This window comes from Alosa pseudoharengus, unplaced genomic scaffold (assembly GCF_046254945.1).
Source record: "Alosa pseudoharengus isolate Yale_2024_CS ecotype anadromous, Long Island Sound unplaced genomic scaffold, YU_APseudo_1.1 YU_APseudo_1.1_scf_14, whole genome shotgun sequence".
NCBI classification, from domain to species: Eukaryota; Metazoa; Chordata; class Actinopteri; order Clupeiformes; family Clupeidae; genus Alosa; species Alosa pseudoharengus.
This window is the reverse complement of record NW_027468609.1, coordinates 5196514-5209644: the sequence shown is the minus strand read 5'-3', so window position 1 is coordinate 5209644 and position 13131 is coordinate 5196514. Positions and strand designations below refer to the sequence as shown.

Here is a 13131-nt window from a genome sequence, read left to right as displayed (position 1 = left end):
AAATTATCTTTGTGCACAGGCTCTTTACTAGCATACCAAAAACAGCAATTCGTGTACACTGTCGGAGGCACATCTTGGAAATAATCAGCAACTACACTGACCACGCTCTGCCCCCTTCAAGCTTCTCTGGGTATCATGTTCAGTTAGGCGCTCAGCCAATAGGCCAGCTGATAGGCTGCCTAAGCCTGGTGCTAACAGCATCTCACTTTCAGCAGCTCAAGCTGGGAAAGTTGGGTGAGGGATGTATGTGCTTTGACCTGCCAACCCAGAAGAGACAGGTTAAGATGCCGGCACACCCATGACACGGAGCAATGCATCACAGTTTCCAAAAAGGTGGTGTCCCTGATCACAGGGTGGAGGGTGTGAGTATTTCCTTTTAAAATCGCCTGGAGAAGAGTGTGTTAGTCTGCAAGAGACCCCCAACAGAGCTCCCCTATCCCCAGGGCGAAAGTACACCAAAGCCATAAGCTCCTCTAATCTTATTAAGACTTGAAAACCGCACAGCATAATGATAAAACGTAACCTATGATGAGAAATACAGAAATAAAGCATCTTCAAAAGTACTTGGCTTTAACTGAAGGGAACTCTGCACAATCGTTCAATCCTATGGGCCGTTGCAAAATACCTCACTCTGTAGTCAAGGAGCAAAAAAAAAAAATCTTAAAGACCTGGCAAAAAACCTTTAGTCTGGATTTATAGTCCATCCAGACGAACAGCAGCTGCTAAAGCCACTTCTGCCTGCATCTCCAAGCCTTAGCTCTTGTGTCTGGGGTTCACCCACACCCACATCCCTCGGCTGATCTTATAAATCTGATTCTCCACCCTCCCCACTGCCCCTCCCCCCCTCTCTCCAGTCCTCCTCCATGCCCTACCCTCAACCCTCAGCCCTCAGCCCCCCTCAATCATCAGCAGCCCTATGATTATACTGGGTAAGCACTGTGTGGAGACACATCCTAAGCAAGCTGGAGAGCTCGTCTCGATGCGTTGAGCAAAATTGCAAGCCATAGTCAAGACGTTTCAGACAGCGCTTCCGATGACTGGGACCAGCTGTCTGAAAAGGTGCCATGTCTTGTCTGGCCAGGAAGACAGAGTTGTGTCTGTGGCGCTGAGGCTCTGTGCCCCCTCACCCCCCCCAAAAAAAACAGATGCATGTTGGGAGTTGCGAGGGTGGCAGGGACTCGAGAACCCTGGTCCATTCCGGAACAGAGCATATTTCATTCCCAGGGTTTATAATGCAGAACATCTGAATAGGGTTCCGAAATAAACACAATGCTCCTTTTCTGCTGTGTAACAGCTGAAACAGCTTAAACTGTTCAAAATGGCTTCTGCAAGTTTACATTACTCCGAAGCTCAAACCAAACTATAAGATACTTCAGTCCTCGGAAGAAAGAAGGGTCAACAAACAAACGCTACATGTTTGCTCTTGGACAGCCATCTACATCCACTTGAGAAAAGCTGCCCCGTCTCCAAATCTTCTTGCTTTACGGGATGTGATCTTTTATGCATTGCCAAAACAATCTCTCTCCACATTCACAAAAGCTGAATGTTCCCCTAACAGAAATCACAAACCAGCCATGCCAAACCAGACTGTTTGAAATAAGTTAATGTTATGTTAAGTTCCTTAAGGCGATGCCTGAAGCTTGAGCCTTCTGTAGGTTTCTTTCAAACTCACATTAGTTCACGTACGGGCAGGGGGAAAAAACACAGAGACCCATTGCTGGGAATCGTTGTAAATCACAGCAGTTAAGAGGAAAGGATTGGTGCTGGCGTTCCTTGTCTCAGATGAGGTCAGAGTCTGGGAAGACATTTATCAAGCCTGTGCTGAGGTACGGTTAGTGAAAGGACAACATAAGCAGCGCCATCGTTTCTTTTTTCACTCACTCGGTCTTTCTTTTTTTGTTGCTGCTTACAAGGAATGTTGAGTACTTCGTCATATTTCATTCTGCTCTGAGGCCAGCAAAGACTTAACCCTTCAGCACTGTAAAAATAGCATTTGCGCTATACTTCCTGAAGCACAAATAGCCTTTCCTGTTCTATTAATACATGATTGAATTTGGAATGCTTAAGCTTACACTTTCCAGACTGTTTCACTTTGGTCTGGGGGCTACAATTACTGCAGTGCATTTAAATGAATAATGTAACAATAACCCAAGATATCATTCCAAGATATCATAAATGGACATTGTTTAATGAGCAATAAAACCAGTCTGAAGTGATGGAAACAAATATCAGACAAAAACTTCATTAAAATTCTACAACCCACCACAGAGATGAATGTAATGAACAATAAGTAAAAACAAGAAGCCCCAAAAAGTTCTAAATTTAAAGTTAATGCGGATTTTGAGAAATGTATCTGTTGTTTGCCATCTCTATGTTGACTCTCAAGGCCTCTGTATTCCCCGTCTTATCTTCCATCTGCCGACTGCATCGTTACTTCATGCTGGGAGGAAAGCATGTGTACGTTATCGGGAGCTTCACCCTTTTGAACCTTCTGACAATAGTAACTAAATTCCAGACAGGCCTTACAATTAGACATACAGTAAGCAAAAATCCATCTAAAAAGATGGTTAAAGACTCCAAAAAAAGAGTGTTGTCTAGACAACACAACACAGAATATGTAACAAATAAGCATTTCAGACAGCTGTGTTGACAGAGTTGATGCACAGTACTGCATAATCCAAGGCAGACACATGAATTAGGCCTTGAGACTGAGACATAAAGGGGGTTTGCCATGCTGAGACTAGCCTCTGTTAATCCCTCAGGGTGAGACAGCTGGGAGCAGGCTAATACAGAGGATAATGCTCAAGGCAAGCGCCTGTTGTTCCCATTCTCTTTTGCTTTCTTGCATCGCTGCCAGACCTACTGCTATTGGTCACCTGAAACGTTTCTTTTTTGTCAACAAATACTACCAGTCTCAAAACTGGTCTGAGTTGGGAGAGCTGATTGGTCAATGGATGAGAAAGAAAATAGACTCAGAGCATGCAAAAGAGCCATCAATCCTTTCTGACCTTATCCCAACCAGTTTTCAAAGAATGGAGCAGACAGGGGTCTCCTTTAATACTGTACGATTTCACTACTCAATACTCTAATGGCAATGTTTGGAAATATAATGGCCATGTTGAGTCTTACACAGTCAAATAAAAGTCAATTTATTTACAGCTGTCCCTGTCAATGCAGCCAGCTATTTCTGACCGTGTCCCGGCTGCCCCCATGTAGAGTGCACTAACAAGTATATAAATGGTCCCAGCATGCGCAAGGACAGTTCCCTTTCAGGCATGGCACTGTGGAAGAGCTGGGTTCTGCTCAAGTGTCAATCACGGATAGGGGGACAGAGAGGGAATTAAATACAGTATAGTCTGTCTGCTTTGCAGCCAGATGAACTTAGTTAGAAGGCTGCCATGGGAATGAGTCAGAGAGCTGTGAAGGAAACCAAGAGAGAGCGGAGGCTCGCGGTTTTTGCTAGGAGGCTGAGAAGTGGAGCGTTTTCCCCTTTTCCCTCTTGCTGGTGGAGAGACTATCTATCTACTCGCATCACCCTTCACCCATGTCTGACTGATGAGGTAACTGTGCCAAGCCTTCAAAGCGCACGCTACATTCACAATTACTTATCGCCCTCGAGACAACACTGCCGCCTTCCTCACTCCCAGGCTGGTCGGCTGGCCTCCCATGCTACCCTAAAAGGTCTACGATGATCTCATCCTCTTTATTTGGCCAGCTATTGCCTGAGTTGAGTTAAAGGGCAATTCCTCCCATACCGACAGTGTGAAGTTTATCAAAAAACATAGACATTACTGCAAGTATGTGTCCCTTTTGTAAAGAACAATAGGGAGTGAGCCCAACTGTCACCGCATAAAAGTATTCTCTGGACGTAACAGATGTCAGTGGCTCCACACAGCTCTTAAGCCCTGTTTAAAATCCTTCAAAAGTGATGATGGAATTTGACACAGAAAAGGCCAAAGTAGATGAAAAAAAGGCTGGCATGTGGTTGGCATGGTCACCACGGCTGGGTTTAGAAGATTCCTGGTGGTGCCGCATTACTTTCTTACCAACACATTGCCCGTGGTTCACACTGTCAAAGCATTACAAGGTCTGAGAGACTGCTCTCTGAAAACTTTAAGTAAGCTTCAACCTTCAAGAACTTTCACCAAAACCCCTCTTTGTCTTGAAATATTCAAAAACCATTCCACTGTACAAGACATCCTCATGTCAAATCTAAAGCAAATATATCTGCTTAAAATGTATGCTTAAAATGCATGTTTGCCTGTGATAATGAAAAGAATTAGTATCAGCGTTAAGAAATTAGAAAAAGACAAAGGCAAGGACAAAGATATGGAAGGGAGAGAACATCCTGCATTGTAAACTGGCTGCTGAAATGTCTCTGCTGTCTCTATGAACTGGCTGCTGAAATGTCGGTGCTCCAAACCAAATGCTGTCATGCTAATAAACAGCGTAATTACATCATACTGAATAAGATGTTTTGTGTGGGATGTAGGTGTGTGTGCCTGTGTGTGTGTGTGTGTCTCAGTGCTTTCACAAATAATGAATCACAGATGAAAGGGAGAACACAAACAGAGAGAGAGAGAGAGAGGAGGAAAAAGCAAAACAACTTCAAAACAATTCACAGAGGAAACTTGGACCAAGGGAGAGAGAGGGACTAGGACCTATAAATATTTAATATATGTGTAGCACGGTTTAATGGGGCACTGCTTCATCACACAGAAGGTTCCCCAGTCTAAACAGGGTGCAGACCAGGGGGTCCTGGACTGACAACGCTGGCCACATTACAAGCATTCTGTGGGGAACACACACAGCTCCAAATTGTTCCTGCAATCTCCTACTTTATATGCATAATTTTTTTCCTTTCAATCTAGGCCAGCATCTACTGGCTGGCAAGGCCTGTGGAATTGTACGTGAGACTGAACAAAGGTCTGCTTAAATATTTTCAAGGGAGGGGATGAACTGGTGTGACTACACAATGAGAAACAGAAAAAGGTCTCGTTAACAAAAAAGTTTTCTCGTTAACAAAAAAGACCCCTTAGCTAGTGGTATGCACATATTGTACTCCTGCTTCTCCGATACATTTCATCTGAGAATTGTTTGGCCATTGGACTACTTCTCTTCTAAAAAGTGCATTTTTTTGCCATTCCAGAACCCATGTTTCACTGAAGAGTGAAACGCTGACCCTTAACCCTTAGAACCCTCAGCTGTTTTTAGGGCATTTTCACTACCTTTATTCATAAGGATATTTTTTATTTATTCTGGTCATTGTAAGTGCCACACACACACATTATGTATTGTTTTTTTCAGCAGAGTCTAGGCTATCCAGATCTGCCATCATTGCATGTATTAGTACTAGCATTGATTTTATTTTGATTTTTAAAGAATTAAAATATAAAAAGTGTATTATAAAAAATCTTATATTTCGACATGTATCTCACCACAGCAAGCTCATAGCTCTACATGCATTTCATGTGTGTGTAGGGCAGACTGTCCTGAATCGGGCAATACAATTGCCATGTTGGAGGGATACTCTGGGGCTGAGCAATTTACAGAAATATGTGGTGTGTGATTTATGGAAATAAATGCCATTTTTTATTTAGTGATGAAAAATGACCTTTCTGCGCTCCATATCTGTGACAAGAACTGATCTGACCTGACTTGACCCGAGGTTGCGTGTTAGCCTGCGCGCCTATGGTGTATGCACTCATAATGATTCTCAACTTTTTACTGCATTGCCATGAACAAAGTAAAGGCAAAAAAGGCGTTTCTTTGTTGAACAAATTGGGATGCAATGTGAGCCTTGAATTGGATGCCATGCAGGAATTTGCTAGGATCTCAAAACCGGATTATGAACATGCTTTGCCATAGAGAAACACACAATAGCGTTGGATTATAAACATGCTTTGCCACAAAAACAGAAAAAACGTGGGGTAAGTCCAGCTATATGAAGTTATTATTTTGCTGTCACTTCGTCTGTTTTATAACCCATGATGTACTTGGTATCAAATGATAGCTCTGAGTCTCCTCTTTCATCTGACATGCGTGGCATATCTATCAGATCATGGGTCCTCAAGTAATTCAAACCAGAGTAATGGGTGTGCAGCGTTGTTTTGTGTACATGACGTTATTATTTTGCAGTCACTTCGTCTGTTTTTATAAGCCAGAAGGATCGATATACATGGTATCAATGGATAGCCCTGTGTCTCCTCTTGATATGCAAGATATGCTTGCCATATCTATGCGATCACGGGTTCGCGAGTAATTCAAACGAGAGTGGGTGCGCAGGTGAACGCAGAGAAGTATAGACTGTTAATATGATGCAATTTGATTTAATTTCATGATTTTTTTTACTTCTGCTCTGTCACGTAATAAAGGTTTCATCTCGTTGCGATGAACAGTTCCGGAGCAATGTAACAGAGAAGAAAGGGTGTGTTTTTTGACGCACTTTGCGTCAATCGGGTTCTAAGGGTTAAAGAGATTCCAGTGCAATTAGGGCCAGTGATAAAAAAAAAAAAGTGATGGGCCTGCGAGATGCAGTATTCTCATCATCAACACTAGAAGCGGTTGTATAGCTCCAGTACGTGACTGAACATGAGCATGCAAGGCCAGCTTTATTCACAACCCTGGGTCTGAATTCTGTGGTCTGCACTCCAGTAACACCACAGAATTCAGAATAGTGCCCGCATAGTATTTGGGTAAGGTTTCGTTCAGAACGCAATCTTTTGTGTACGCAAACTTTTGGTCAAAAAGCACCCAAGGCCTAAGGCTGACACACAGAGCCTTAAATAGTATCAAAAGGATACCTTTTTCTCCCCCTCTCTTATGGTGCTGTTAAAACGCAGCTGGCAACACACAGTACACTTGGCCCATGTCTTTGGTCTTACTGGCAAGCACTTTAGCCAAACCGAATGCATGACATTTATTGGCGAAAAACTAAACTATCAGACCAGGGGCATGGAATTCAGTACACCAACACAGTTGTTGTACAGTTAACACAAGAGGGTGTTAAGCATGTACAAGGTCCTTAGACATCTGATATTTACAGTATATCTAACGGAGTTATAACAATTTCAATGCTCTGTTAGTTATTCTGTAATCAGCCAAATGTATTATCCTTCTGTAACTATTCACGGCAAAAGCCAGAGACCAGACTCAGAGCTGCGTGGGTGGAAGTACTTTGAATCTACTGTACTGACTAAAATGGTTTCCAAGCAACCGTTACTCTGAAATAAGCCCACTATTACATTATGGCCGAAAAACAGCAAACGGACTATACTGCCTAAAAAAACACTGATTACCATTTTCTGTTACAATTTTCAGTGATAATAATGCCCCGACCACCATCTTTCAGATGGAAAAAGAATTATTGGCAACAACAGTGGTGGCGTATTAGTTTGGGGAACACTTCAAACCATGTACGTAGAACATTCATATCTATGCTTGAAACATTCAGCAACTTCCAAGAGTAACACACTCCCTAACATTTACCAATTGAAAATCAAGGGATGACAGGAAGTGGATGACAGGAAGTGCTTTCATATTTTGTACACTGGTCACTCGAATTAAGGTTTGAGTAGGATGTCTATAGGCTATAACAGATACCTTTTAAGAACATTCCTAACACACAATTAAGATTGTTAGTGTCTCATCATATAAAAACCACATTCTCCTCCTCAAGATTTCTGGTGTTCCATTATGGTCATAGTCTGATGAGTCAAACTCCAAGGAATCCAGCCACTACCCCTGGAATTTTCTTGCTGGTGACAGCTACTAAGAACAAATGGGAAGACACTCCGTCTCACAGGAAACCAACAGCAGGGTTTCCCGTTCACTTTCATCTTGAATACAAGGACAGGGAGGTTTTTTGTTTTGTTTAAATGACTTGCTACCAGATCTATCCATTTGAAGATCAGGTTCACTGGATGTACAGCAGAAATGACTCACAGGATGTAGTCTATGAGCTGGGTGGAGGATTTTTCCTGACTTATGAATCACACTGAATCATGGCGAATTTAAATTCACTGTGACTCCTTGCTGAACACTGTGTGTCTCTGTGAGGTGACTGCCACTGAGACTTAAAGCAAGGGTCAGATCATAAGCTCATAAACTATATAGGAAAGAGAACGGTTACTCACATCAGTTTTCCTGAACTTTGCTTTCAGGCTCTTCATGTTAGTCCATTCAGTTTGAGGCAGTCCAGACGGTCTATGGCAAAAAATATCATATAATCAACATTGTGTCCCTTGGGAAATCTCTACACCATTCACTGTCTTGTTACAAGTGAAGATTGTTCACCCCCAGATAGTTACTGAATACAGAACTAGAAGAAGGCACTGCAACTTTACCGGGGCGGTTTAGAACTGGCATCAGCAGCATTTCATTTAAACAGGCACCCTGGGACTATTCGTCATTTGTGGCAAGCGAGCCTGGGGCCAAGTAGCCAGTTTACAAACTCATTTAATATTCTTGGTCTTGGTGTGAAAGCGCTGCAGAGAGTTCTTTACAATGTGGTGGGAAGTAATATGGTCGCCCGCGGTGCACATATCATTTCTTGAATCAATAAAGCATGAGAAACATATTCAAAAGGTGCACAGTCCACTGTGAATAAATGCAATGGGAGCCCCCAAAGTTTTCAAATGAATTAACGTTAGAGTGATGCGGTGATGCGAGCGAATAACTGTATATAATCTATAGCCTACTCATAGTTCGGGTCAGGACCAGCGATTCAGTAACCAACCAAGTAATACAAAGCATCTATAATAACACAAGAGAACAACTGAAGGAACAAATGTAACAGGCTCACATTCCTTCACGTATCCTGAGCACAATGAACTGAACTTTGTTACAGCTACCGGAAGCTTTCCCACTAGTCATACAAAAGTGGTAGCCTAACAATCATGCTGGGAAAAGTGTTTTCCAGATTCTGTACACTTACCCACTTAACAAAAGTTCAGCGACAAAGAGTTGTGCGATTTGGTGCAGATGAGAGTTTTCAGCCCTTACTGACTAGTCTACGCGACATTTAATTCAGCTCAAATGTTTACATGCATAGGGAAACGGGAAATTATGAACAGCGCTGGACGAAACAGGCAGGTCCGTGAGGCTGGACTATGCTAGCTAAACGCATTAGCCATCAGTGAGTCCATTGAGGTGGCCTGCCTGCAGCCTGCTCAGTGGCGCTCTCTCCCTCCGATTGTTCCCCTGGTAAGTCATGACGTCACCTCCCCTGTGTCCTCGTGACTGGATGAAATGTTACACCGTTCCCGGACGGTGTACAGTAGCTTGTACTGATTCGGACCATCGTGATTTTATCCTTTCCCCTACTGATATAATGTTTTGTTTGGTTCATCAAGTCCGGTGGACTAGACGCTATTATGCGAGCATACAAGGGCTGTGCAGTGAAGTAAGATAGACAACCGAAAACAAATGATCATTCAGGTTAAATAGGTTTCTTCCTCACCAGCCTACGCAGCTTGGGAAATCCAATGGACCCAAGATGGTTGCGCGGCCGATTCTATGCGGCTACTACATAGAATATTGACACATTTGGTAGCCTACGGGAAACAATTTGGTGCATGCCCATAACAAGAGCCCTGGTAGCCTACTGATGTAATAGGATGAAATTGTATTTTTCTGGTCTGTAGGCCCAGTGCCACAGTGCCAAGAGACACAGGGTATCGTTAATAATTATGAATAATTATGCAGTGTCAATATCCAATGCCCCCAACCTATTTTTGTTTTGGTTTTTTTCACGCATTTGTCCAACTAAAATGTTGCCTATGTGAAAGTGGTGAGGAATATAATGTGTTTGCAAATTCTTGAATTTCCCCTGGGGATCAATAAAGTATCTATCTATCTATCTATCTATCTAAATTCAAGATCCAGTTATCCTCAATAGGCCTACCCCTTTGACCTGTAGATCGAGTGCAGACAGGCTAAACCATAGGCTACATAGCATGCCATAGCATGTTTTAATGAAGTATACTAATTGGAACTTGTTCTAACTGAATCCAAATGAACTGTGTGTACGGTCTGCCCAGTAGATGGTAGTACTGCTCTATTGATTTGACACAGATCACTTTAGATATACAGCGCTTTCCAAAGTAAAGCGCACCACGGGCACTATAAGAACTAAGAAGATATAGGCTAGTGACAATGGCCCCATGCACATTTTTGAGATACCCCTACCGGAGGTAGAACTAAACGGAACAATGTTTTTCCTTATCTCTAAGGTCTCCCATATATGAAATGGTTTCTTAGCTAAAATATTTTACTGCTAAGATTGTTAAATTAACAGATATTGTTATACACCCCAAAACCAAAAAAGGACTAAAATATAGCCTGTCCGTATGGGAGTTAAGGCATATAAACTAGTGCAGATCAATCACACAAGCTCTGAGAGCTTTGAAACTTGGCATGTTTATAGTCAGGAAGTTGCTTTACCTACTAGAAAAGACTGGATGTGAATATCTTGATGTATGGAATGAATAGAAACATGTAAACATACACCTAAAATAAGCGGACATGCAAAAAATGAATATATATGCAGAATGTTTTCATTTACTTTGTAGCTGCTTTACCAGGGATTATCATAGAAACACATATGATGGCTTATGGGAAAGGTGTGGTTGTACTGAATCCAACAATACCAAATATGTAAATGGGTGGTTGACGTTTTAGGCCAAAAAAAAGTTTTTGAAAAACAATTCAGATATTAGGCATGGAAATCACTTAGTCCTGTTGTACTGACCCTTCCATTCCCAAAAATATGTATGGTCTTTTAGATTTTGTGTTGAAATTCATATTTATTCACTAATTAGTTGTGGTAGTGACTAAAATTGTCATATGGTGTGACATGAAAGTTATTGTTTGTAAAATTATAATGGGGTATTTTGTTTTTAATGTGAGCAATGTATTATAATCTTCTATCATTACTTCATCAAGATCTAGCATTTCCTTGTGCAAATGTATTACATTTTACAGTATATTTCTTCATCAATACACAGAGTAAGGCATATGTCCTCAATCTTTCAATAAACGTCATATTCATTTTGACATACCTTGATATAAAAGAAAGAAAATGCTTGTGACTTTTGCTGACCCTATTTTCTATCTGTTCCATTGAGATTTGTGATATAGACCCCAAAAGCCTTTTTATTTTCATAATTTCTTGATGTCACACCAAATGATATGGTGTCACGCCATATGATGAATAACACGACAAAACAATCTGTTAATACAAAAATGTGTATTATATGTATTTCACAAGCAACAAAAGACAGTTTAAGACAGGTATATCATGTAAAGGTTCACTTTTAGAAATCACAACTATGCAAAACAGAATGCCACCAAATATTGTATAGCTCTTGGGTTCCCTGAGTTTTTCTCTTCTCAATGGTGGGCTTCAATCTGAATGTTTGTAGTTCCCCTTTGAGTTTATTCTCTTTATATCTGTTAAAAGACAAATTCAACAATTTATTCAGATAATTAAAAAAGTTTTCCTGCATTATAATCAGATTAAATTGTTGCAATTACTTATAGTGCTAAAGACAACATTAATATTACTGTTTTCTTTAACACCAGAATTTATTTTCTCAGACTACTATTGATATTTAGAATGTCAAATATGTATCTTTTGTATCCAAGGTTGTAGAGTGAGTGAGTGAGTGTGTGTGGGGGTGATTTCTGTGTTTTATGTGTGTGTGATTCGCAATACATGCAATAGTTGCACATCTTAAATAATAAATGTTAAATCATGTTAAATATGTCAAAATATATATTACGCTTATATATGTATATATATATATTATGAGTTAAACATATGTATGAAAAAACATTATTTATGCAGGAAAATGCAGTTTCTATCATACAGTGTGACAAATAAATCATATGGTGTGACGAGAAAACCCGGTTACACTAAATGATATGGGGTCACACCATATGAGGTTTCATGTACTTAGCATGACATTAAGCAATGTGCTTTTATGCTAACATCCTAAAAACATGCTAGCTGCAATATGACAATATAGTTTTAAAGGTAATATTGACTGAAAAGTAATTTTATTTGGGCATTTTTGCGTAAAATGCGTCACACCAGAAGACAGTGCAAAAGGGAACTGAAGCAGGAGTGCTGGATATACTTGATTTTTTTGAAAACATGAAGAGAGAAAACTCACCTTGTAGCTTTCAGTGTCCTTCTGAGGTGTTGCTCTTCCTCCTGAAAGAAGGAGGACCCCTACTCCCCAAAAGTCTCCAAACAATTGCCTGTTTAAAAAAAGTAATATGGCGTCACACCATATGATATCCATTTCTGGGACAAAGTGTTTTAGTTAAGGGTGGCTTCACAATATTAAATTCACAATACCAAAAAAAGGCCATGTCATGTCAACCACCCAAATATAGTATGACAAGTTAGGGTGTTCTGTCACTCAATGTATGAGGTGTCGGACCAAAAAAAGGCCATGTCATGTCAACCACCCAAAAATAGTATGACAAGTTAGGGTGTTCTGTCACTCAATGTATGAGGTGTCCAAAATGAAAGAAAACAGAACACTAGCAAATGCAGTCTCAAGTCCAAATCACATTATCAGTGGTGAGAAGAATGTTGATAAATTCATTGTTACTGCAAGGCTTTGGGCTGTATTTTGGGTCACCAGCGCATGGCGCAATACTCGTTATTCACCCGCACAAAGTTGAATTCGGTATTTTGCACGTTTATTTTTTAAGCATTGCGCCCAGGGGTGTGGCAATTAACAACCTAGGGAGGGGCCTAGCGCGTTGTCTAAAAATCGCTATCATACACCACCTAAACCTGGTCAGAAGTCAATGGCGAGTTGTTCATATGCTATTTTAAGAGCGCATGTCACCAGTCATATTGGCAGGTGCACGCACCATCCTTCTATCATTCATGAACGCACACCAGCGCACGTCCATGCAAAGCATTACAAATTGCACGATTACAATGGGAAACATAATTAGAACTAGATGTACCGCATAGCGGTACAAAATATGACCTTTAAAACCTCTAAACAATCACAAGTAGGGCAGTTCATCACAGTCCATCCATTGCAACTGGACTGATGAAAGGTACACCTGTAGGCTACATTGTATTTGGGAAAAGCAGAAGGTAGC

At 41.0% G+C, this 13131-nt stretch overlaps 1 protein-coding gene across 3 annotated transcripts in view; it reads right to left on the bottom strand.

Moving 5' to 3' along the window:
• Nucleotides 1–9200, bottom strand: part of rai14 (retinoic acid induced 14) — a 53958-nt gene extending 44758 nt beyond the window's left edge. For 2 of the 3 annotated variants that reach the window (XM_076283530.1, XM_076283531.1), the window contains exons 1-2: nt 8936–9200; nt 8136–8205 (exon numbers count right to left, since the gene is read on the bottom strand). In XM_076283530.1, the coding sequence (XP_076139645.1) occupies nt 8136–8171 (36 nt within the window). In that variant the 5' untranslated portion in view covers nt 8172–8205; nt 8936–9200. The remainder of the gene's footprint in view (nt 1–8135; nt 8206–8935) is intronic. The other variant, XM_076283529.1, reaches the window with a different exon arrangement.
• Nucleotides 9201–13131: the final 3931 nt, after the last annotated feature.